General features: G+C 39.0%; 1 protein-coding gene across 2 annotated transcripts; it reads right to left on the bottom strand.

The window, feature by feature from the left end:
- Positions 1–164: 164 nt before the first annotated feature.
- On the bottom strand, positions 165–27,386 carry LOC128705722 (uncharacterized). Of its 2 annotated transcripts, XM_070104198.1 has the most exons (4): positions 27,161–27,386; positions 19,329–19,581; positions 3,707–3,897; positions 165–2,596 (listed from the first exon to the last, which is right to left on the bottom strand). In XM_070104198.1, the coding sequence occupies exons 2-4, from the start codon at positions 19,560–19,562 to the stop codon at positions 811–813; spliced, it is 2,211 nt and encodes a 736-aa protein (XP_069960299.1). In that variant the 5' UTR covers positions 19,563–19,581; positions 27,161–27,386; the 3' UTR covers positions 165–810. The 2 variants fall into 2 exon arrangements, with proteins under 2 accessions (XP_069960299.1, XP_069960307.1); XM_070104206.1 differs by lacking the exon at positions 19,329–19,581.
- Between the last annotated feature and the right edge of the window lie 303 nt (positions 27,387–27,689).

The following is a 27,689-nucleotide window of genomic DNA, read 5'->3' as shown; positions in this document are numbered from 1 at the left end:
TGTCAAGTCACACTAGCCAAGCTTAGATTTTCTTCTTACCAGATTCTGTTAACTGGTATTGATTTCTGGTAAACTTTGTCTCTCATTCAACCATCTTTGTCACTGTAATCCCACACCTGATACAAGTGTTACATCAGAGGGGGCTCTTTGTAAATCAAACACAATTAAAAATAGGATTTATTGATATAGATCAGAATTAGTCAAACAGTTTACAACATGGTACTCTTATAACATAGGATAGTACATTAGTTTTATATTTAAAAGATAGCAGTAAACCCAACAGGGTCACAGTGCTGCACAGTATAGCACAGAATGTCACAACACCAATGTTAAGTGGCCACTTCTAAATGCAGTTTACTGCTCATTTATGCCTGGCATTTCACTGTTTGAACATTCCTTGACTTTAGGCAGTTCACACACTAAGCAAACAGTCAGTGTTCAGTTCCACATCTAAGTATCGTACAGTGTCCAGGGTGCACTCTTTTACACCAGTATCTTCCTCACAAACACTTAAAAATATGCCCAAGTTACCATCTTCGGGTATAATTTGCCTGAATGCTCCTAGTTTTTAACTAACAAAATCTGCCAAGCCTCTGACATTATGGTTGCCAGGCATTGTCAACACAAGTGCATGAAACACTGTGTATTAACACAGGAGTAAAATGTGTTAGTGGCTACACCAGTGTCTGAACAACTACTGTATCTACCACAATTACCACCAACTTTATTAAAATCCACTTTTAAAGTTGTTGCATTCTTTTCTTTGTTCAGAAAAGGGAAAAAGTAACTTTTAGATTTAAGATCTTAGTTTCATTCAGTTGCATCTGCATATCCAAAACGTTTTGTGGCCAGTGTTTTAATTTTTTCTGCATTTACATGGAGGAGTCGTGTGATTTCATCCACCCAGGCATCCCTGACCTCCACACTGGGGGCCCGGAACATGTATTTTTTGTTCCTCTTTGACCCACCAAGCACTATTTCAAGATCAAATTCTTTGTTGCTGATGCTGTTGCCAGCTATAAAATTCACCTGATTAATGAGTAGGTGTTCTTGATACTCATACTGATCTTTCTTTGGTAACGTCACTACAATTATATCTGGAAACAATAAGACACGATAGTCCGTTTTGCCCTTTGTTGTTAAAGGGCCTTTAATTTTGAAGGCATTGTGTAGAATCAAAGGACAATAAAGGAGAAGGTCAAAAGGAGCCTCTTTGACTCCATCTAAGAGAATACCTGAATCCCCTTTACGATTCAAATCTCGAAGCATTTCCACAGCCTCTTGGAGTGCTTCCCTGTCCTCTAGTGGGGCCCTGCTTAGCATCTTTTCCAAGCTCATGAAGTAGAAGTGAAGCCTCTTCCATGAGGTTCTTAAATCCTCATTTAGTGTTGGAAGCAGTACTTTCATCCCCTCTGGCAAGTCTTCTACATGGGTAATTATCTTTGGTGCATTCATCAAGTAATACGCATATTGCTCCAACTGATCCTTCCGTGAGGTAAATGCATAAGCAATTCTAGAGCAAGACCTGTAACCATCATGCATTTCCCTATACATATCATTGTGAATTTCAGCCAAAGCTTCTGCCCCTCGAAGAAGATACTGCAGCTCAGGATTAAGCAGCTTTCTTTCATTTTTAATTCGTTCAATGCAACTTATATAATCATATTCATTATTTAGGAAATAACAAAGATCATCTTCCAGTGAAGAGACAGTTTCCTCCGGCTGTTGTTGTATCATTGAAGATTTCATGTAAATTCGTTCAGATTCTCTTACACTTATCCCTAAAAATGTACAGTATGTTTCATTGTTCTCATAATTGAAGTCGTCTTCATCTTCAGAGTGCCATTCTGAGTCATTATCCGGAGCTGCTGCAGCTGGTGTGAGGGCAAAAGGTAGAGCACCTGAAGATGATTTACGATCTCCCTGAGGGGGCTGTGGTGTAGCTGAGCAGTTGGAGGGAGCAGCTACATTGTAAATGCGTTTTTCTTTATTACTGCTACCTGGCACAGAGGCTCTAGAAATGTTTGTGCTATTGCCAGTGTACAAGCTGGGAAAAGTATTTGCATGTACTGCATCACCCCTGTTTTTCCCCACCGAAGGTAAGAGCTTTGCTTTCATTGTCTTTGGTGTGCTATATATTTGTTCTTCCCTATGACACTGGACAGCTTCTATGGCATTCTGTGGTGAAAGGTCTGGTGTTGGGAGATGTGCTGCCATGGGCATTTCAGTTCTGCGGGAAGGTTTGCTTTCAAGAGGCGGTTTGATTTCGAAAGGTGGTTTGGTTTCTGAGGGTGGCTGACTCTCAAGGGATGGTTTGGGCAGAACACAGGGTCGAAGAGGTACTGGTGGACTTGTCAGTTCCTCAGTAAATGAAAGGTTGAGAGGAGGCTTTCGAGGAGGCAGTGGTGGTGATGGTAAGGATCGAACGCTGTGAAGCTGAGACATATGATCTGACAGGTGAGGCAGCGAAGGTAATGATTGGCTGTCTTTAGACTGTAAAGTTGGGGTGATAGAGGCAGAAAGTGTGGGTCTTGGTGTTCTTCCAGACTCTCTAGCTGGAAGCTGAACTGGAGGGAGTGAGAGGTTCAAAGATAACCTGTAGGAGGATAAATAGTTCTCTGTATATGTTTACTACAAATGTAATGTTGGAATCAACCTTAACACATACAGTTGACCCCATAAATTTGTGAGGGGTTATGTGCTTAGAGATCCCATGAGTCTAAAATTAGCATATCAGACAAAATTTCTGCATGATAAATTTATTTCAGGTTTGAGTTCATTTTCTGTTTTGTATCATAGCTCTTTAAATATTGTTCTAATTTGGCTAATGTGGACAACTGCTAAAAAATATAAAGAATGAAGAGAGATTTGGGCATGGAAAAGCATTGAGCATATTTTGAATAAACTCTCATGAATTAGTTTTCAATTTAGGAGTTGTGTACCAAGGATGAAAAATGGGTGCTGTGAGGAAACCTACCTGTGGATAATCTAACCTACTTGTGGGTTGCCCATCAGTAAAATCTTTGGATAATTGAATTCTGCACATAAAGAATCCTGAAATTTGACTACAATGCAAAATAACTTAAATATATTATTATTATTATTATTATTATTATTTATTTTATTTTTATTATCACACTGGCCGGTTCCCACCAAGGCAGGTGGCCCGAAAAAGAAAAACTTTCACCATCATTCACTCCATCACTGTCTTGCCAGAAAGGTGCTTTACACTACAGTTTTTAAACTGCAACATTAACACCCCTCCTTATCATTATTATTATTATTATTATTATTATTATTATTATTTTATATTTACACAAAGCACAAACTGCAAATTGAGCTTTAAAAAAAAAGTTTGGGTCATTCAGCATTTCCATACATTACAATCCATTGCTGAAATAGACAGACAAAACCTTGATAGTGACCAAACTATGCTGAATAACTGTAGCCTTGAAGATGATCTTGCAATCAATAGGCCTTAAGCCAAACAGACCAGGGTTTTTTAGAACCCTGAGTGTTCATAAAAGAGGGAACAAGAGGCAAGTGCTGATTATAGACATACATGCTGTAGTACACATTGTTTAAAATCTTTAATGATGATTATAATAAACATTGATAACAATGTAATAAGGCTAAACCATACATGGAAGTAACAACATATAGGGCTGTGTGTTGGTAGCTGAAACAGGAATCTGTCACCTCTCACCTGGGAAGCACCGACTGTTTGGTCTCCTTATAACCTCGAACAAACGTGTCCACTTCCTGCTCTGACCACATGTCCAACACAACAGCAAGCCGCTGTGCCTTCTTCTGGCACCATCCGATGTACACCACGTGACCAGAGGTCTTGCGTATGGCAACCATTACACTTATTGCTTTCAAACCGTGGCGGCACACCTATGGACATCAAATTTTACTTTTTATTTTATTTTATATATTTATTTCATGAATCCTTCCTCAGTAAGCCATGTGTGTCATAAGGGCAACTAAAATGCTGGAAGCAAGGGGCTAGTAACCCCTTCTTCTGTATAAATTACTAAATGTAAAAGGAAAAAAGTGTATATAGTGTTTTTTCTTTTTCGGATCACACTGCCTCGGTGGGAGATGACCTGTGTGTTAAAAAAAATTATTTCATGGGGAACGCTAAACTCCCCATGAAATAATTAAAGTGTCATACAGAACTTTGTATGACAATCGGATCTGATCCAAGGAAAGAGACAGTAGATCCAAGTCTTTGGATCAAAAACCCCTCACAAGCATCAAGGCATCTCCCTCAAAGGGTGTAGACACCAAAAATCAAGCACACCTCTAATGCAGATCTGACATTCACAATTTTGTAATTGTAACAAATTGTGTATATGATATGATATGATATGATATATATATATATATATATATATATATATATATATATATATATATATATATATATATATATATATATATATACAGTGGACCCCCGGTTAACGATATTTTTTTCACTCCAGAAGTATGTTCAGGTGCCAGTACTGACCGAATTTGTTCCCATAAGAAATATTGTGAAGTAGATTAGTCCATTTCAGACCCCCAAACATACACGTACAAACGCACTTACATAAATACACTTACATAATTGGTTGCATTCGGAGGTAATCGTTATGCGGGGGTCCACTGTATATATATATATATTTACCATTTGTCTCCATTCACTCCTATCAAACACGCTCACACATGCCTGCTGGAAGTCCAAGCCCCTCGCACACAAAACCTCCTTTACCCCCTCCCTCCAACCCTTCCTAGGCCGACCCCTACCCCGCCTTCCTTCCACTACAGACTGATACACTCTTGAAGTCATTCTGTTTCGCTCCATTCTCTCTACATGTCCGAACCACCTCAACAACCCTTCCTCAGCCCTCTGGACAACAGTTTTGGTAATCCCGCACCTCCTCCTAACTTCCAAACTACGAATTCTCTGCATTATGTTCACACCACACATTGCCCTCAGACATGACATCTCCACTGCCTCCAGCCTTCTCCTCGCTGCAACATTCATCACCCACGCTTCACACCCATATAAGAGCGTTGGTAAAACTATACTCTCATACATTCCCCTCTATGCCTCCAAGGACAAGGTTCTTTGTCTCCACAGACTCCTAAGTGCACCACTCACTCTTTTTCCCTCATCAATTCTATGATTCACCTCATCTTTCATAGACCCATCCGCTGACACGTCCACTCCCAAATATCTGAATACGTTCACCTCCTCCATACTCTCTCCCTCCAATCTGATATTCAATCTTTCATCACCTAATCTTTTTGTTATCCTCATAACCTTACTCTTTCCTGTATTCACCTTTAATTTTCTTCTTTTGCACACCATACCAAATTCATCCACCAATCTCTGCAACTTCTCTTCAGAATCTCCCAAGAGCACAGTGTCATCAGCAAAGAGCAGCTGTGACAACTCCCACTTTGTGTGTGATTCTTTATCTTTTAACTCCACGCCTCTTGCCAAGACCCTCGCATTTACTTCTCTTACAACCCCATCTATAAATATATTAAACAACCACGGTGACATCACACATCCTTGTCTAAGGCCTACTTTTACTGGGAAAAAATTTCCCTCTTTCCTACATACTCTAACTTGAGCCTCACTATCCTCGTAAAAACTCTTCACTGCTTTCAGTAACCTACCTCCTACACCATACACTTGCAACATCTGCCACATTGCCCCCCTATCCACCCTGTCATATGCCTTTTCCAAATCCATAAATGCCACAAAGACCTCTTTAGCCTTATCTAAATACTGTTCACTTATATGTTTCACTGTAAACACCTGGTCCACACACCCCCTACCTTTCCTAAAGCCTCCTTGTTCATCTGCTATCCTATTCTCCGTCTTACTCTTAATTCTTTCAATTATAACTCTACCATACACTTTACCAGGTACACTCAACAGACTTATCCCCCTATAATTTTTGCACTCTCTTTTATCCCCTTTGCCTTTATACAAAGGAACTATGCATGCTCTCTGCCAATCCCTAGGTACCTTACCCTCTTCCATACATTTATTAAATAATTGCACCAACCACTCCAAAACTATATCCCCACCTGCTTTTAACATTTCTATCTTTATCCCATCAATCCCGGCTGCCTTACCCCCTTTCATTTTACCTACTGCCTCACGAACTTCCCCCACACTCACAACTGGCTCTTCCTCACTCCTACAAGATGTTATTCCTCCTTGCCCTATACACGAAATCACAGCTTCCCTATCTTCATCAACATTTAACAATTCCTCAAAATATTCCCTCCATCTTCCCAATACCTCTAACTCTCCATTTAATAACTCTCCTCTCCTATTTTTAACTGACAAATCCATTTGTTCTCTAGGCTTTCTTAACTTGTTAATCTCACTCCAAAACTTTTTCTTATTTTCAACAAAATTTGTTGATAACATCTCACCCACTCTCTCATTTGCTCTCTTTTTACATTGCTTCACCACTCTCTTAACTTCTCTCTTTCTCTCCATATACTCTTCCCTCCTTGCATCACTTCTACTTTGTAAAAACTTCTCATATGCTAACTTTTTCTCCCTTACTACTCTCTTTACATCATCATTCCACCAATCGCTCCTCTTCCCTCCTGCACCCACTTTCCTGTAACCACAAACTTCTGCTGAACACTCTAACACTACATTTTTAAACCTACCCCATACCTCTTCGACCCCATTGCCTATGCTCTCATTTGCCCATCTATCCTCCAATAGCTGTTTATATCTTACCCTAACTGCCTCCTCTTTTAGTTTATAAACCTTCACCTCTCTCTTCCCTGATGCTTCTATTCTCCTTGTATCCCATCTTCCTTTTACTCTCAGTGTAGCTACAACTAGAAAGTGATCTGATATATCTGTGGCCCCTCTATAAACATGTACATCCTGAAGTCTACTCAACAGTCTTTTATCTACCAATACATAATCCAACAAACTACTGTCATTTCGCCCTACATCATATCGTGTATACTTATTTATCCTCTTTTTCTTAAAATATGTATTACCTATAACTAAACCCCTTTCTATACAAAGTTCAATCAAAGGGCTCCCATTATCATTTACACCTGGCACCCCAAACTTACCTACCACACCCTCTCTAAAAGTTTCTCCTACTTTAGCATTCAAGTCCCCTACCACAATTACTCTCTCACTTGGTTCAAAGGCTCCTATACATTCACTTAACATCTCCCAAAATCTCTCTCTCTCCTCTGCATTCCTCTCTTCTCCAGGTGCATACACGCTTATTATGACCCACTTCTCGCATCCAACCTTTACTTTAATCCACATAATTCTTGAATTTACACATTCATATTCTCTTTTCTCCTTCCATAACTGATCATTTAACATTACTGCTACCCCTTCCTTTGCTCTAACTCTCTCAGATACTCCAGATTTAATCCCATTTATTTCCCCCCACTGAAACTCTCCTACCCCCTTCAGCTTTGTTTCGCTTAGGGCCAGGACATCCAACTTCTTTTCATTCATAACATCAGCAATCATCTGTTTCTTGTCATCCGCACTACATCCACGCACATTTAAGCAACCCAGTTTTATAAAGTTTTTCTTCTTCTCTTTTTTAGTAATTGTATACAGGAGAAGGGGTTACTAGCCCATTGCTCCCGGCATTTTAGTCGCCTCATACGACACGCATGGCTTACGGAGGAAAGATTCTTTTCCACTTCCCCATGGACATAATATATATATATATATATATATATATATATATATATATATATATATATATAGATATATATATATATATATATATATATATATATATATATATATATATATATATATATATATATATATATATATATATATATATATATATATACAGTGGTCCCTCATTGTTTGTAATTAATCCGTTCCTGGAGGAGCTACTATAAACAAAATTTACAATTTACAAATCAATTTTCCCCATAAGAAATAATGTAACTACAATTAATCCGTTCCTGACACCCAGAAGTATTAAAACAAAAAAATTTTTAACATGAAATATACATGTAGTACATAAACAATACAAAGGGAAATGATGAATGAAACATTAACAGCATAACACCCTACCTTTATTGGAGATTCTTCTTAGTGTATGGGAGACTGGAGGAGGAGAGAGATTGGATTGTTTACAGTTTGGAAGGGGAATCCCCTTCCATCAACACCTCAGGTACCATTTGCTTTTCTGGGGTTGCTTCTCTTCTCTGTTTCTTAATGCCACTAGGACCACCTTGAGAGTCACTGGAGTCCTGTCTCACAAAATAACTGTGGAGAGAGCTCTGTTTCTGGCGTCTCTAACACTTCCCTACAATGGCCCAAGACTTTGTCACTGTACATGTTGCCAACCTGGCTTACAACAACCTTGTTAGGGTGATGTTTCTCCATAAAGCTTTTCATCTTTCCCCACATAGTAAAAATCTCTTTAATTTCTGAAGAAGGCACCTTCTTCCATCTCTCTTCCTCCTCCTCTGCAGCAAGATTCTGAGCTGCGATGTGTTGCTCTTCCTGCTGAAGCTCTTGCAGCTCCTCAGTGGTGAGCTCTTCATTGTGGTCTTCCACCAATTCTTCCACATCCTCCAAACTCACATCCAACCCCATGGAACTCCCCAGTGCCACAATTAATTTTACAACAGACATAGGCTCATTAGGGTCAGCCCCAAATCCTTCAAAATCCCTCTTGTTGACACAATCTGGCCACAATTTTCTCCAGGCAGAGTTCAAAGTCCTGGTAGTCACTCCCTCCCAAGCCATACCTATAAGGGTTATGCAGTGGAGGATGCTGAAGTATTCTCTCCAAAATTCCCTTAGGGCCAAGTGAGTGTCTGTGGTCACAGTCAAGCATCTGTGAAACATTGCTTTTGTGTAGAGTTTTTTAAAGTTTGCAATAACCTGCTGGTCCATGGGTTGGAGGAGAGGAGTGGTATTCGGGGGCAAGAACTTTACTGTGATGAACCCAAACTCCTCGAAAATTAGGTCATCCAAGTTTGGAGGATGAGCAGGTGCATTGTCCATTACTAGCACGCACTTGAGATCCAATTTCTTTTCCAGGAGATACTCCTTCACACTAGGGCCAAACACTTCATTGAACCACTCGACGAAAATTTCCCTCGTGACCCATGCCTTACTATTAGATTTCCAAAACACACACAATTTACTCTTCATAACATTGTTTTTCCTGAACACTCTGAGATTTTCAGAATGGTACACAAGTAATGACTTCACTTTGAAATCCCCACTAGCATTAGTGCAGAACATTAGCGTCAGCCTGTCTTTCATAGGCTTATGTCCTGGCATTGCCTTTTCCCCTTGTGTAATGAAGGTCCTCTTTGGCATTTTCTTCCAAAAGAGGCCTGTTTTGTCACAATTGAACACTTGTTCAGGTTTCAGTCCTTCACTGTTTATGTACTCCTGGAATTCATGCACATATTTTTCAGCCGCCTTGTGGTCCGAACTGGCAGCCTCACCATGCCTTATCACACTGTGTATGCCAGTACGGTTCTTAAATCTCTCAAACCAGCCTTTGCTGGCCTTAAATTTGCAGGCAATTTCTTTACCAAATCTTCATGCAACTGCCTAGCCTTTTCACAAATAAACGAAGTCATAAGCGTATCTCCTGCTAATTGTTTCTCATTTATCCACACCAATAATAACTTCTCAACCTTTTCCAGTACTGGTGATCTCATTTTTGTCAGCATAGTTACTCCCTTTGCAACAACAGCATCCTTTATTTCATTTTTCTTGGCCACTATGGAACATAAGGTTGTGTAGGGTTTCTTATACATCCTGGACAGTTCGGCCACACTTGTACCACTTTCATACTGTTCGATGATGGTTTTCTTAAATTCAGTCGTATTTCTCACCTTCTTTACCACAGGCTTGGCACTAGGAGCTTTCTTTGGAGCCATGGTAGCTTATTTAGTACTTGCAAGCACTAAAATAAATGGAATATTATGAAATATTTCGCTGGAGCACGCGAGGGGACCTTCGCTCACTGGTAAACAATGCCAGACTGGTTGCCGCCCTGGCTCACGCCGTGCGTATGCGTCCCGGATGAACTACGACTCGCGAGTCAACCTATGAAAAGCGAGTCCATGTTTATACGAAAATACTCCTATGATTGGCGAATTTTACGATTGCTGGGAACTACGAAATAGGGAAGTTTTTATTGCATTTATGGATTTAGAAAAGGCATATGATAGTGGATAGGGGGGCAATATGGCAGATGTTCCAAGTATATGGAATAGGTGGTAAGTTACTAAATGCTGTAAAAAGTTTTTATGAGGATAGTGAGGCTCAGGTTAGGGTGTGTAGAAGAGAGGGAGACTACTTCCCGGTAAAAGTAGGTCTTAGACAGGGATGTGTAATGTCACCATGGTTGTTTAATATATTTATAGATGGGGTTGTAAAAGAAGTAAATGCTAGGGTGTTCGGGAGAGGGGTGGGATTAAATTATGGGGAATCAAATTCAAAATGGGAATTAACACAGTTACTTTTTGCTGATGATACTGTGCTTATGGGAGATTCTAAAGAAAAATTGCAAAGGTTAGTGGATGAGTTTGGGAATGTGTGTAAAGGTAGAAAGTTGAAAGTGAACATAGAAAAGAGTAAGGTGATGAGGGTATCAAATGATTTAGATAAAGAAAAATTGGATATCAAATTGGGGAGGAGGAGTATGGAAGAAGTGAATGTTTTCAGATACAGTGGACCCCCGCATACCGTTGGCATCACATAACGTTAAATCCGCATACCGATACATTTTATCGCTGAGATTTTGCCTCGCATAACGCTAAAAAACCCGCTCAACGCTATTCGTCCGAGACGCGTCTAATGTGCGGCCTGAGCCAGCCTCACATGTTCCGACGGTGGCATTGTTTACCAGCCAGCCTCCGCGGTAACATCCAAGCATACAATCGGAACATTTCGTATTATTACAGTGTTTTTGGTGATTTTATCTGCAAAATAAGTGACCATGGGCCCCAAGAAAGCTTCTAGTGCCAACCCTGTGGTAAAAAGGGTGAGAAATATTATCGAAATACTGTGGTATCATGGTCAACTGCTGATGCTGCTGCTGCTGTAGCACTGTCAGCTGCTGCTGCTGCTGCTGTAGCACCGTCAGCTGCTGCTGCTGCTGTACCACCGTCAGCTGCTGCTGCTGCTGTAGCACCGTCTGCTGCTGCTGTAGCACTGTCAGCTGCTGCTGCTGCACTGTCAGCTGCTGCTGCTGCTGCTGTAGCACTGTCAGCTGCTGCTGCTGCTGCTGTAGCACCGACAGCTGCTGCTGCTGCTCTACCACCGTCAGCTGCTGCTGCTGCTGTAGTACCGTCTGCTGCTGCTGTAGCACCATCTGCTGCTGCTGTAGCACTGTCAGCTGCTACTGTAGCACTGTCAGCTGCTGCTACTGCTGTAGCACTGTCAGCTGCTGCTGCTGCTGCTGCTGCTGTAGCACCGTTGTTGGTGTGGCTTATTGAGAATACCAAGAAACAATTAACCCCAGAGGGTTAGCCACCCAGGATAACCCAAAAAAGTCAGTGTCATCGAAGACTGTCTAACTTATTTCCATTGGGGTCCTTAATCTTATCTCCCAGGATGCAACCCACACCAGTCGACTAACGCCCAGGTGAACAGGGAAAAATGCCTGGAATTAGTGCTCATACTGGTGAATTTAAAGCCAGCAAAGGTTGGTTTGAAAGATTTAAGAATCGTAGTGGCATACACAGTGTGATAAGGCCTGTTCTGGAAGAAAATGCCGAACAGGACCTACAGTACTCAGGAGGAAAAGGCACTCCCAGGACACAGTGTCTCATCAGTCATTGCTGCATCTTCAATAAAGGTAAGTGTCATTTATTCTTCATTCAGTAGAGTAGTACATGCACAATATATATTGTGCATGTACTACTCTACTATTGTGCATGTATCCTTCTCTTTGTGTGTAGGAAAATGTATATTTCATGTGGTAAAAATTTTTTTTTCATACTTTTGGGTGTCTTGCATGGATTAATTTGATTTCCATTATTTCTTATGGGGAAAATTCATTTGCATAACGATAATTTCGCATAATAATGAGCTCTCAGGAACGGATTAATATCGTTATGCGGGGGTCCACTGTACTTGGGAGTTGACGTGTCGGTGGATGGATTTATGAAGGATGAGGTTAATCATAGAATTGATGAGGGAAAAAAGGTGAGTGGTGCATTGAGGTATGTGTGGAGTAAAAAAACGTTATCTATGGAGGCAAAGAAGGGAATGTATGAAAGTATAGTAGTACCAACACTCTTATATGGGTGTGAAGCTTGGGTGGTAAATGCAGCAGCGAGGAGATGGTTGGAGCAGTGGAGATGTCCTGTCTAAGGGCAATGTGTGGTGTAAATATTATGCAGAAAATTCGGAGTGTGGAAATTAGGAAAAGGTGTGGAGTTAATAAAAGTATTAGTCAGAGGGCAGAAGAGGGATTGTTGAGGTGGTTTGGTCATTTAGAGAGAATGGATCAAAGTAGAATGACATGGAAAGCATATAAATCTATAGGGGAAGGAAGGCGAGGTAGGGGTCGTCCTCGAAAGGGTTGGAGAGAGGGGGTAAAGGAGGTTTTGTGGGCAAGGGGCTTGGACTTCCAGCAAGCGTGCGTGAGCGTGTTAGATAGGAGTGAATGGAGACGAATGGTACTTGGGACCTGACGATCTGTTGGAGTGTGAGCAGGGTAATATTTAGTGAAGGGATTCAGGGAAACTGGTTATTTTCATATAGTCGGACTTGAGTCCTGGAAATGTGAAGTACAATGCCTGCACTTTAAAGGAGGAGTTTGGGATATTGGCGGTTTGGAGGGATATGTTGTGTATCTTTATACGTATATGCTTCTAAACTGTTGTATTCTGAGCACCTCTGCAAAAACAGTGATTATGTGTGAGTGTGGTGAAAGTGTTAAATGATGATGAAAGCATTTTCTTTTTGGGGATTTTCTTTCTTTTTTGGGTCACCCTGCCTCGGTGGGAGACGGCCGACTTGTTGAATATAAATATATATATATATATATACAGTGGACCCCCGCATAATGATTACCTCAGAATGCGACCAATTATGTAAGTGTATTTATGTAAGTGCGTTTGTACGTGTATGTTTGGGGGTCTGAAATGGACTAATCTACTTCACAATATTTCTTATGGGAACAAATTCGGTCAGTACTGGCACCTGAACATACTTCTGGAGTGAAAAAATATCGTTAACCGGGGGTCCACTGTATATATATATATATATATATATATATATATATATATATATATATATATATATATATATATATATATATATATATATATATACATATACAGGAGGGCCCCACTTATACGGCGGGTTAGGTTCCAGGCTACCGCCGTAAAGCTGAAACCGCCGTAAAGTGGAACACCCTTTTTTTCCACTTACAAATGCATACAAACACTAGATAACAAGTTTACACTAACATATATTATGTTAGCAATAGAACCAGGCTTCAAAAAACAATAAAAAAGTACAATACACACATAGTACACTCATTACTTACCTTAAAATATTTATAGTCTTAATCTAGGGTGAGACAAGCAGTGTTTATTGTAAGAAATCAAGTGTGGTATGTATGGTAGTCAGCCAGGCTACCATACCAGGCCACCCCACCCACACATACTATTCTATGATATTTAAGCATCCCAGAACGATAAAATGTATATACAGTTCACTCATTACTTACCTTAAAATATAGGGTGAGATGAGTAGTATTTATTGTAAAAAATCAAGTGTGGTATGTATGGTAGTCAGCCAGGCTACCATACCAGAGAAAGAATGAGTGCATGAGAGAGGACAGGCGCAGAGTTATGTAAACAAACCAGGCGAAGGTAAGTTTTGTAAACAGTGTACACGTCTGGTTTGTGTACAAGTTACATTGTGTACAGGTTGTCTCTACATTGATACGGTAGAATAAATAAAGAAGAACACTCCCATTCTGATGTAACATCATTTTGAGAAGAAATGATGCTCTGAGTGAAGGCAATGGAAGTAAAAGTCACTCTGACTTTTTTGGGTTATCCTAGGTTCTCTACACATATGTTATGTATTTATGTTATGTATCGTGTTTATTATATAATTTTGAAAAAAATATCACGGATGGATTAATGAAAATGTGTATATTAACGTAATATACAACATTTAATGATACACCGAGCTCAGACAGTGTAAACAAACAAACTGAACAGGTTGTGGACGATCACTCGGTCAGGCGAAATAGACGGTATTAATACGTGTCCAGTTTTAGTTCATTCATGTACATTTGTAAGAGTTTGTGAAACTTTTACCTTATAATATTTTTATTATTATTATAATAATTAAATCACGAAACAAATACTCTTACACTGTGTACAAGTTAGTACAGAATTATAGCTATAAAGTGAAGGCATACGAAAGGAATATTTTTCTACAGTTATCCCTAGTAACAGGTGACGGGCTAGAGAAAACGTAATTCTTCCGACACTTCTACAAACCATTTGGTAAACATCTCATATATATTTGTATAAATTTTTATACTGTGGGTGCATGTATCATGTTTGTGTGTTACATAATGTGTTTCTTATATAATTTTGAAAAAAATATCATAGATAGATTAAGGGAAATGTCTATATTAACATAATATGCGACATTAATGCGCCCAAGAGATTATTATTATTACTATTATTATTATTATTATTATTATTATTATTATTATTATTATTATTGCATCAAGAGTAGAGAGACTCTTAGTGATTTTAATGTGTACCTACATGCCAGCACAGTGTGTAAGTTTATTTAGGTACAGGTGTACACAAGTTTATCAAGTACAATACATATAAAATATACAATAACTTTAAAACACTTGAAATTTTGGAAAGTTTCCAGACATAATAAGGAGATGTGCTCAGGGAGAATGTAAACAAACTCGGTGGGCCACTGTGACGCTGTGACCGTATTAGAAAGACAGGTGGGGGGAGCCGTATAGCGAGTTTTGGTCATAATTTGAAATGTCCGTATTAGCGGAACGCCGTAAAGCGGGGCCCTGCTGTATATATATATATATATAGTTAGTGAAGGGATTCAGGGAAACAGGTTATTTTTTATATAGCCAGACTTGAGTCCTGGAAATGGGAAGTACAATGCCTGCACTCTAAAGGAGGGGTTCGGGATATTAGCAGTTTGGAGGGATATGTTGTGTATCTTTATACGTATATGCTTTTAAACTGTTGTGTTCTGAGCACCTCTGCAATAACAGTGATTATGTGTGAGTGAGGTGAAAGTGTTGAATGATGATGAAAGTATTTTCTTTTTGGGTCACCCTGCCTTGGTGGGAGACGGCCGACTTGTTAAATATATATAAATATATATATATATATATATATATATATATATATATATATATATATATATATATATATATATATATATATATATATTTTTTTTTTTAACAAGTCGGCCGTCTCCCACCGAGGCAGGGTGACCCAAAAAAGAAAGAAAATCCCCAAAAAGAAAATACTTTCATCATCATTCAACACTTTCACCACACTCGCACATTATCACTGTTTTTGCAGAGGTGCTCAGAATACAACAGTCTAGAAGCATACACATATAAAGATACACAACATATCCCTCCAAACTGCCAATATCCCAAACCCATCCTTTAAAGTGCAGGCATTGTACTTATATATATATATATATATATATGTATATATATATATATATATATATATATATATATATATATATATATATATATATATATATATATATATATATATATATATATATATATATATATATATATATATATATATATATATATATATATATATATATATATATATATATATCTATAAATAAATCCTTAATTACCATTGTTATGCAGGGATAGAGTTGTGAGAATGCCACCTGGATTTTCAAGTCCATGATGTCTTACACACATTTTGAATGTTTTAAGGTACTGCCACCAGTAATACTCAGGAATAATTATCTTTTGGCAGTCTTACTATTTTTTTTCTAATAGTAAACATGCTGAGTTAACTTCTACTCAATGCAAGAATTGTCTGATTCAGGGATCACAAAGTTTTTTTTATTCAAGTGGACCACATTAAAGTTTAAAATTTGCAAGGGTAATGCACTTCAAAGAACACAAAGTGAGACCCAGATATAGGTACAGTACTCTATTTAGTGAATAAAAATGCACAATACTGTGACTGGAACAGTATTGTGCCTGCACTTGGGAAAATGAAACTTGTGACAATATTTTGGTCCAACTTGGACTGAAATGACATCTTTTGATGACATTCTACCAAGTGTAGGTTATTTGTGCACAGCATTTAATGCCCAAAATTTCAACCAAAGCAAGTGAAAATTGACAACAATATTAATATCATCAGTAAACTTATACAGTATATAAGAAACTGAAATTCGAGGATACATTTTATCTTGTTTAAAATACGAGAAAAAATACAAGTGGTAAAAATATGTTTATTTAATGTGATAAGAAGATAATGCATAAGAAGACCAAAGCCCAGATATTTATCTGATGCTAGGTGAAGAGGTGCTGTACATGTAAGGATACTTATCCCAGTGCAGTTGCTATTTCTTTGATTATGGCAGAAATATCCATTAGTTCATGTGGGCTCACCATACAGTAAGAGTATTTATCTCACCAAACAGTGGTAGATTTATGTCTTACCAAACAGTGGGAGATTTGTGTCTCACCAAACAGTGGGAGATTTAAGTTTCACCAGACAGTAGGAGATTTATATAAATTTTTTTTTTTTTTTTTTTTTTTTAACAGACTATCTCTCTCCCACTGAGGTAGGGTGACCCAAGAATTTGTGTACTAACATATACATTTGGTTCTGGTTTAGAGAATGCACTTGGATGAAAATGCAGTGTGCAGATATACTTCTTTTTTGCAATCAACTGTATTCTATAATTCATCTTACTTATTTTCTATCATGATCATGTGTGTCAAACCTGATTTGAAATTAACTTTACTGTGAGATCAGTGAAGTCTAATGCATCTTGAGGGCCACACAAAAACAGTTATAAAGGGAAGTAGATTGGTGATAGCTGTCTAATACAATACATTTGTCCCTGCAGATTCACAATTTACAGTTTTAAAGGTCTTAAGATACTAGAAACTGTGAATGTTACCGAATTAAATCCAAAGAGCAATTTTTTCCCAGATTAGGATTCATTTTATGTTTGAAAGATTATATCTCTCTGATATATTAAATTTATGTAGGTAGTAGGTTGGTAGACAGCAACTGCCCAGGGAGGTACTACCGTCCTGCCAAGTGAGTGTAAAACGAAAGCCTGTGATTGTTTTACATGATGGTAGGATTGCTGGTGTCCTTTTTTCTGTCTCATGAACATGCAAGATTTCAGGTATATCTTGTTACTTCTACTTACACTTAGGTCACACTACACATACATGTACAAGCACATATATACACACCCCTCTGGGTTTTCTTCTGTTTTCTTTCTAGTTCTTATTCTTGTTTATTTCCTCTTATCTCCATGGGGAAGTGGAACAGAATTCTTCCTCCGTAAGCCATGCGTGTTGTAAGAGGCAACTAAAATGCTGGGAGCAAGGGGCTAGTAACCTCTTCTCCTGTATATATTACTAAATGTAAAAGGAGAAACTTGTTTTTCCTTTTGGGCCACCCCGCCTCGGTGGGATACGGCCGGTGTGTTGAAAGAAAGATATTAAATTTAGAAGAAATAACGATCAGAATATAAAAAAACAGAGATTTAGGTGTGTAAAGCCACTGAGTCAGAAAAATGCTGGATAACTGAAGCTATTCCTGGCTTCCTCTCAGTAAAAACGCTGCATGATTGAAATCCATGAATATGGAAACACACAAATTCGTATGGAACGGCTGTACAGCCTCTCGTCATTTAGCGACGGAGTTTCATTCCTAAGACCACATCGGTAAACAAATTCATAGCTAAGTGAGGAGCATACTATAATGGTAGTGGGTTTGTGTCAACCATCTTTGATGTTGTTTTAATGTCACCTTTGCACCATTTATAACATTTCTGGTATATTTTTAAATGTTTATACAGTAGTGTACTGTATATTGTAATAAACAGAATAGAGGAAATCAGCTCTTAATATACATTATTTAGGTATGCATACTGGTCAGAGAGCCCGTCGTAAGTCCGAGTTGTTGGTAAACGAGTACATCGCTAAGTGAGGAGAAGTTTTATTGGATTTCTGCAAAGTATGCTAAAGTTAATGTTTATCAACTTCAGTGGTAGATTAAGACTGAATTTTACCTTATTTTTAATTACTGTACAGCCTCTCCTCGTTTAGCAATGTACTCGTTTACCGACGACTTGGACTTACAATGGGCTCTCTGACCAGTATGCATACCTAAATAATGTATATTAGAGCTGATTTCCTGTATTCTGTTTATTACACTATACAGTACATTTGTGTATAAACTTACAAAATATACCAGATATATTATAAATGGTGCAAAGGTGATATTAAAACAATATCAAAGATGGTTGATACAAACCCACTACCATTATAGTATGCTCCTCACTGAGTGATGAATTCATTTACCAATGTGGTCTTAGGAATGAAACCCTATCGTTAAGTGAGGAGAGGCTGTATAACCTTCATGTATACATTAAATACATCTATTGGTGCATATGCCCTGTGATTGTTCATAAAACATTTGATAATTAAAAAACATTTTATCATATGTTACTGCTCTCTTAAAAGTAAATTCAATCTTTTCCAGTAAATTTTTCTTTACTTCAACTCTGAGGACTGACAAATAATTTATCAGGAATTTGTCATGACTGTCAGTGCTGTATGTGAAGTTTACAAAACTTAACCAAAGACTTATGATATCATAGCAATTTTTTTAAGACCATCTCCTACCAAATAATTTTTTTCATTGACTTAAGTTTAGGCTGTGTTTTTAAAATCCAGAATTTACTCTTAGTAACTTTTCATTTGTAATGCATCTTTTAATTGGTAATTAAGAGGGTGGGTTATTTATAAGCCAACCATGCTGAATAAATATCTGCTCATTTTCTATCCTTGAAATAATTCCTTAAATAAGGGTTTAATTTATTTTAATCAAATTTATTTTAATCAAATTTTAATCAAATTCAGAGAACAAATCTTAGGTCAACATGCTACTGAATGAATTCAAAGTCAATGATCCCTGAGACATGCCAGACTATTGTAGCATATAAGCCAGGAATTAAGGAAATTGCAAATGTCTTCCGAAAGATACAGTTGAGCATACATTGGCCTTACCAGGTAATCACCATTGAGAACCTGTATGGCATCCTTCTCTAAGTGGATGTCTACACCCATACTACCGGTCTCAAGACGTCCCAGAATACCTGTCGAACTTCTGTCTCCATGACATACAGCATTGTGACACTGTTGAGCCACTGTAACCCTCTGCTCCCTGGTGTGATCACCCATGCCCTTGGTCACCTCTACTAGGCCCAGAAGCAGGGCATTAAACTGTTTCCGTACAGCCATAGCCACTCAAAGAACACAACTGAAAAAGACAAAAACCCTTGAAATGACCCAAAAACTTATATCATGACTACCACTCAGACTCCACTTATGTGATACAAAGACACCTAAAATGCTCCAAAATTCTAATATATATAAATCATCTCACACAAGAAAAAATATGCCACTCAGTTTTCTTGCTTAATAATTGTACATTTTTTCTACAATAAATAATCCATTTTCAAACTTAGAGATCAGTATACAAATGCCTGTACTATAATACATTAGACTTTATCCATTGCAATCTTCCTTGTATATACATAGCTGCACAGAATAAATACAAACTAAAACATGTCCTATTATTTTTTTTTTTTTTTACTTTTTTAACACCCTGGCTGTTTCCCATCAAAGTCGGGTGACCCAGAAAAGAAGAAACATTTCACTATCACTCATTCTATCACTGTCTTGCCAGAGGTGTGCCAACACTACAGCTCGGTTAAACTTCCAAACTGCAATATCCCCAACCCCTTCTTTAGGGTGCAGGCAATGTACTTGCCGCAACAGCATGACAAGTCATAAAAACCCCTTGCTTCCGCTCACTCCTATCTAACATATACACACTTGCTGGATGCAGTACATTGCTATCTCCCTTTTATACTGTCACACCAAGTAAGTACAAAAAAGAAAGAAACACTTTCACCATCATTCCCATATAATCAGTCTTGGCAGAGGCACACAGATATGACAACTCAGAGCAGCATGTGTTTAGAGCAGGTTGCTCCTGTCTGTCCCAACTACTGGACCACTATGACAAGGTCCTGGATGCTCTAGAAAATAAACAAAATGCAGATGTAATATACACAGACTTTGCAAAAGCCTTTGACAAGTGTGATCATGGTGTAACAGCACACAAAATGAGTGAAAAAGGAATAACAGGAAAAGTTGGTAGAAGGATCTATAATTTCCTAACCAATAGAACACAAAGAGAAGTAGTAAACAGAGTAAAGTCTAAGGGGGCTACAGTGAAAAACTCTGTTCCACAAGGCACAGTACTCACTCTCATCTTGTTCCTCATCCTCATATCTGACATAGACAGGGATATAAGCCACAGCACCATGTCTTCCTTTGCAGATGACACCTGAATTTGCATGACAGTGTCCTCCATTGAAGACACCGCAAGACTTCAGGTGGACATCAACCAAATCTTTAAATGGGCCACAAAAAACTACATGAAATTCAATGATGAGAAATTTCAATTACTCCGATATGGAAAATGTGAGGAAATCAACACTACATCAGAGTATAAAACAAATTCCAACCACACAATAGAGCAAAACACTAATGTAAAAGACCTGGGAGTGACCATGTCAGAAGATCTCACCTTCAAAGGCCATAACATTGTATCAATTGCATGTGCTAGAAAAATGACAGGATGGATAATGAGAGCCTTCAAAACTAGGGATGCCAAGCCCATGATGACACTCTTCAGGTTGCTTGTTCTGTCTAGGCTGGAATATTGTTGCGCACTAACAGCACCTTTCAAGGCAGGCGAAATTGCTGCCTAGAAAACGTACGGAGAACCTTCACGGCACGCATGACTGTGATAAAACACCTAAATTACTGGGAACGCTTGAAGTTCCTCAACCTGTACTCCCTAGAACACAGGTGGGAAAGATACATGCTCACATACACTTGGAAAATCCTAGAGGGATTAGTACCAAACTTGCACACAAAAATCACTCCCTATGAAAGCAAAAGACTCTGCAGACGATGCAACATCCCCCCAGTGAAAAGCAGGGGTGCCACTAGCACAATAAGAGACAACACAATAAATGTCAGGGGCCCAAGACTGTTCAATTGCCTCCCAGCATACATAAGGGGGATTACCAATGATCCCCTGGCTGTCTTCAAGCAGGCACTGGACAGGCACCTAGAGTCAGTACCTGACCAGCCGGGCTGCGGTTCGTACGTTGGTTTGCATGCACCCAACAGTAACAGCCTGGTTGATCAGGCTCTGATCCACCAGGAGGCCTGGTCACAGACAGGGCCGCGGGGGCGTTGACCCCTGGAACCCTTTCCAGGTAAACTCCAGGTAATACATGGATATAATTTACCGTCCAGGGAGGTACTATGGCACTGCCAAATGAGTGTAAAATGGAAGCCTGTACAGTGGACCCCCGCATAACGATTACCTCCGAATGCGACCAATTATGTAAGTGTATTTATGTAAGTGCGTTTGTACGTGTATGTTTGGGGGTCTGAAATGGACTAATCTACTTCACAATATTCCTTATGGGAACAAATTCGGTCAGTACTGGCACCTGAACATACTTCTGGAGTGAAAAAATATCGTTAACCGGGGGTCCACTGTATTTGTTTTGCATGATAGTAGGACTGCTGGTGTCTTTTTTCTGTCTCATAAACGTGCAAGATTTCAGTTATGTCTTGGTACTTCTTCTTACACTTGGGTCACACTACACATGTATGTACACATTTATGTGAACTTAAGCAGCACCAACCCAACAACACAGGAGTCACATGATTTCATCGTCTACCCGTCCTCATCATAGGCAGAGGTTGTTTTGATAAGGACCTGCCTCGCATGGGCCAGTAGGCCTTCTGCAGTGTTCCTCCATTCTTATGTTCTTATGACATTCCTCAGGTCACGTGCGTCACATCTCACTCTCCGCCTATATATATAATGTCTTTCTACCTCTGTATGTTAGAAGTGATCAAGGTCCCAGGACCGAAACGTTTTCTAATAAATATGTTATAGTGTTTGCTTACGTGTCTTTCTAAACCACACATTTATGTATACACACTCGTCTGAGTTTTCTTTGATTTTATCTTAATAGTTGTTGTTCTTATTACTTTTCCTTTTATATCCATGGGGAAGTGAAATAAGAATCTTTCCTCTGTAAGCCATGCATGTTGTAAAAGTCAACTGAAATGCTGGGAGCAGTGGACTAGTAACCTTTTTTCCGATATAGCTTACTAAAAAGAAAAAGAAAAGTGTCAAAGTTGGATATTTGAAAGTCGTGGATGTAGTGTGAATGATAAGAAAGAGATGATTGTGGATGTTATGAATGAAAAGAAGCTAGCTGTTCTGGCTCTAAGTGAGACAAAACTGAAGGGGGTAGGAGAGTTTTAGTGGGGAGAAATAAATGGGATTAGGTCGGGGGTTTCTAATAGAGTTAGAGCTAAGGAAAGAGTATCAATAATATTCAAGGATAAGTTATGGCAGGAAAAGAGGGGATATAAATGTATAAATTCAAGGATTATGTGGAGCAAAATAAGGGCTACATGTGAAAAGTGGGTTATAGTAAGTTTACCTGGAGTTTACCTGGAGAGAGTTCCGGGGGTCAACGCCCCCGCGGCCCGGTCTGTGACCAGGCCTCCTGGTGTGTATACATACACAAATAACCCGCACATAAAAGAGAGAAGCTTACGACGACGTTTCGATCCGACTTGGACCGTTTACAAAGTCACTTTGTGACTTTGTAAATGGTCCAAGTCGGACCGAAACGTCGTCATAAGCTTCTCTCTTTTATGTGCGGGTTATTTGTGTATCATTCCAGTCACGGTATTGTGCCTTTTTTTGTTATTTAGGTGTGTATACACCTGGAGAAGTGAGAAGTGTAGAGGAGAGAGAGAGAGAGAGAGAGATTTTGGGAAATGTTGGGTGAGCGCGTGAGGAGTTTTGAACCAAGTGAAAGAGTACTTGTGGTTGGTGATTTCAGTAATAAAGTGGGTAAAAATACTGTGGAGGGAGTAGTAGATGAATTAGGGGTACCAGGGGTAAATGAAAATGGGGAGTCTTTAATTGAACTATGTGTAGTAGGAGATTTGGTAATAAGTAATACATATTTTATGAAAAAAAGGATAAATAAGTGTGTGTGCACACACACACACGAGAACACACACACAAACACACACATGAGCACACACACAAACAAGCGTACTCACACATAGGAACACACATAAGTACACACACAAACGAGTGTGCACATGCATGAGCACACATGAGGAGCTATGTCTTGACCCCTGCAACCACAAATAGGTGAGTACACACACACATAAGCACAAGTTGATGAGAATTCAATCGGATGAGGACAGGCAGAACTACAAAGGGATCTGGACAGGCTGCAGGCCTGGTCCAGCAATTGGCTCTGGGAGTTCAACTCCACCAAGTGCAAAGTCATGAAGACTGGGGGAAGGGCAAAGAAGACTGCAGACGGAGTACAGTCTAGAGGGCCAGAGACTACAAACCTCGCTCAAAGAAAAGGATCTTGGGGTGAGTATAACACCGGGCACATCTCCTGAGGCGCACATCAACTAAATAACTGCTGCAGCATATGGGCTCCTAGCAAACCTAAGAACATTCCGACATCTTAATAAGGAATCGTTCAGGACCGTGTACACTGTGTATGTTAGGCTCATTTTGGAGTATGCAGCACCAGTTTGGGACCCACACTTAGCCAAGAATGTACAGAAACTAGAGAAAGTGCAAAGGTTTGCAACAAGACTAGTCCCAGAGCAAAGGGGTGTGTTCTACAAGGAGAGGTTAAGGGAAATCGACCTGACGACACTGAAAGACAGGAGAGATGGGGGGATATGATAACAACATATAAAATACTGAGAGGAATCGACAAGGTGGAAAAGAGAGAGGATGTTCAAGAGATGGGACACAACAACAGGTCACTGTTGGAAACTGAAAGACTCATATGAATCACAGGGATGCTAAGAAGTGTTTCTTTAGTCACAGAGTTGTCAGAAAGTGGATTAGTCTGGGAAGTGATGTAGTGGAGGCAGGATCCATACATAGCTTTAAGAAGAGGTATGATAAAGTTCATGGAGCAGGAAGAGTGACCTAGTAGTGACCAGTGAAGAGGCAGAGGCAGGAGCTGTGAATCGACTCCTGCAACCACAACTAGGTGAGTACATGTGTGTGTGTGCACACACACACACACACACACACACACATAGCCAGGAGCTATGAATCGACCCCTGCAACCACAAATAGGTGAGTACACACACACACACACACACACACACACACACACACACACACACACACACACACACACACACACACACACACACACACACACACACACACATGCACACACATGCACACACACACGAACACACAAATAAACATGCAAACACACACACAAGCACACACCCAAGCACACACACATGATAATGCTTTATTTACAGTGAGCAAAGTCAAGGAATTTTTCCAGAATGGTTTGTAATATACCACTGTGGATAAAATACTTTGACAAATCTTGAACATTTCTGAGTGAATTGTCTCTGAATTCATTAATTTTATTGCACTCCAGTACATAATAGGTATCTGTGGAGACAAAAAAAAATGTTATCCATGGAGGCAAAAAAGTGAATGTACAAGAGTATAGTGGTACCAACACTCTTATATGGGTGTGCAGCATGGGTTGTAAATGCTGCAGCAAGGAGGAGGCTGAAGGCAGTAGAGATGTCATGTCTAAGGGCAATATGTGGTGTAACTATTATGCAGAAAATTCGTAGTATGGAAATTAGGAGGAGGTGTGGAGTTGCTAAAAGTATTAGTCAGAGGGCTGAAGAGAGGTTGTTGAGGTGGTTTGGTCATTTAGAGAGAATGGAATAAAGTAAAATGACTTGGAAAGCATATAAATCTGTAGGGGAAGGAAGGTGGGGTAGGGGTCATTCTTGAAAAGGCTGAAGGGAGGGGGTAAAGGAGTTTTTGTGGGTGAGAGGCTTGGACTTCCAGCAAGTGTGCATGAGCATGTTAGATAGGAGAGGATGGAGGTGAAAGGTTTTTGGGACCTGGCAAGCTGTTGGGGTGTGAGCAGGGTAATATTTTGTGAAGGGATTCAGGGAAACTGGTTAGTCAGACTTGAGTCCTGGAAATGGGATGTACTGTACAATACCTGCACTTTAAAGGAGGGGTTGTGATATTGGCAGTTTGGAGGGACATCTAAACTGTTATATCTGAGCACCTCTGCAAAGACAGTTATGATGTATGAGTGATAGTGAAGGTGTTGAATGATGATGAAAGTTTTTTTTCTTTCTTTTGGGGTTTTTCTTTCTTTTTGGGTCACCCTGCCTTGGTGGGAGATGGATGACATGTAAAAAATACATGATAATAGTAATATTAATTCTAGGTAGTAGGTTGATAGACATCAACCGCCCAGGGAGGTACTACCGTCCTGCCAAATGAGTGTAAAATGTAAGCCTGTAATTGTTTTACATGATGGTAGGATAGCTGGTGTCCATTTTTCTGTCTCATAAACATGCAAGGTTTCAGGTATGTCTTGCTACTTCTACTCACACTTAGGTCACACTACACATACATGTACAAGCACATATATACACACCCCTCTGGGTTTTCTTCTATTTTCTTTCTAGTTCTTATTCTTGTTTATTTCCTCTTATCTCCATGGGGAAGTGGAACAGAATTCTTCCTCCGTAAGCCATGCGTGTTGTAAGAGGCGACTAAAATGCCGGGAGCAAGGGGCTAGTAACCTCTTCTCCTGTATATATTACTAAATGTAAAAGGAGAAACTTTTGTTTTTCCTTTTGGGCCACCCCACCTCGGTGGGATACGGCCGGTGTGTTGAAAGAAAGAAAGAAAGATATATATATATATATATATATATATATATATATATACATACATATATATATATATACACACCCCTCTGGGTTTTCTCCTGTTTTCTTTCTAGTTCTTGTTCTTGTTTATTTCCTCTTATCTCCATGGGGAAGCGGAACAGAATTCTTCCTCCGTAAGCCATGCGTGTTGTAAGAGGCAACTAAAATGCCGGGAGCAAGGGGCTAGTAACCCCTTCCCCTGTATATATTACTAAATGTAAAAGGAGAAACTTTCGTTTTTCCCTTTGGGCCACCCCGCCTCAGTGGGATACGGCCAGTGTGTTGAAAGAAAGAAAGAAGTAATATTAATATTAATAAAGTTTTAAAACAAGTCCCCCAGTCCACATTACAACCAGATTACCATCCATAAGCCCCTCTACATAGTAATTTCAAGCCACCTTTGGATTTATTTCCTATTGTTTGTGATATCAGAAATTTAATACATTTCAAATTGCTCAATGTTACAAAAAAGTAAATGGATCTATTAGGAATGTTAAAAAATAGCCTTACAGAGTATGTATAGCTATACATATAAGATAAAAGTTAGTTTTTCAATCTTACAGAAAAAATGGAGAAAAAGATGTACAGTAGTATTTAATATCATTAGTGTCCATAGATTCCTATGTACTGCCCACAAGCTTATGCCAACAAAAATATATTACAAACTTTTGTTTCAGTGTCTCCTTTTATACTGTATACTTTTTTTTTTTTTCAACAAGTCGGCAGTCTCCCACCAAGGCAGGGTGACCCAAAAAGAAAGAAAATCCCCAAAAAGAAAATACTTTCATCATCATTCAACATTTTCACCTCACTCACACATAATCACTGTTTTTGCAGAGGTGCCCAGAATACAACAGCTTAGAAGCATATGTGTATAAAGATACACAACATATCCCTCCACTGTCAATATACTGTATACATATTATTATATTCAAATGAAGAGCTGGTCTGTATCTTATACATACCTTATAAATGTTGCTAGAGCTCCTGATGTTCAACTCTGAAGTTCTTTATCTCATTGCAGTTGCAGAGCTTGCTTGCTTTTGCACATTCTCAAGATAGCAGATACACTGCACGGAGTCTTGGTTGAGGATGTTATTATGAAATGTACATCAAATTCTTACTTATTCTGAATACTGCTGGGCCCCATCTCAACAACACACTGTTGACTAAGAATGATAAGCAAGTACGTACTTAAATTTTAAACCTTGAGATAATCACTCACTTGTGGTAGCGTTATATTTTTATTCTGGTGAGGAACTTTTCGCTTATACAACGTTAAAATATATATTAATATTTAAGGCTCTAGGAAAAATAAAATCAACATTTAAAATTACACATAATTTCAATGAATTACGAATGAAAAGAAAGTTTCGCTTACCTTCGTACTAGTAGATAAAGTGATAAAAACTTGTGGTCATGCTAATCTATGCAGTTCTGATAAGATAGGCCTGATTTTTTATCTGATGTATTGATATCTTTTGAGTGTACAGT

The sequence above is a fragment of the Cherax quadricarinatus genome, chromosome 5, assembly GCF_038502225.1.
Source record: "Cherax quadricarinatus isolate ZL_2023a chromosome 5, ASM3850222v1, whole genome shotgun sequence".
NCBI classification, from domain to species: domain Eukaryota; kingdom Metazoa; phylum Arthropoda; class Malacostraca; order Decapoda; family Parastacidae; genus Cherax; species Cherax quadricarinatus.
The sequence above is the reverse complement of the archived record's forward strand: the minus strand, read 5'-3'. Positions and strand labels throughout refer to the sequence as shown.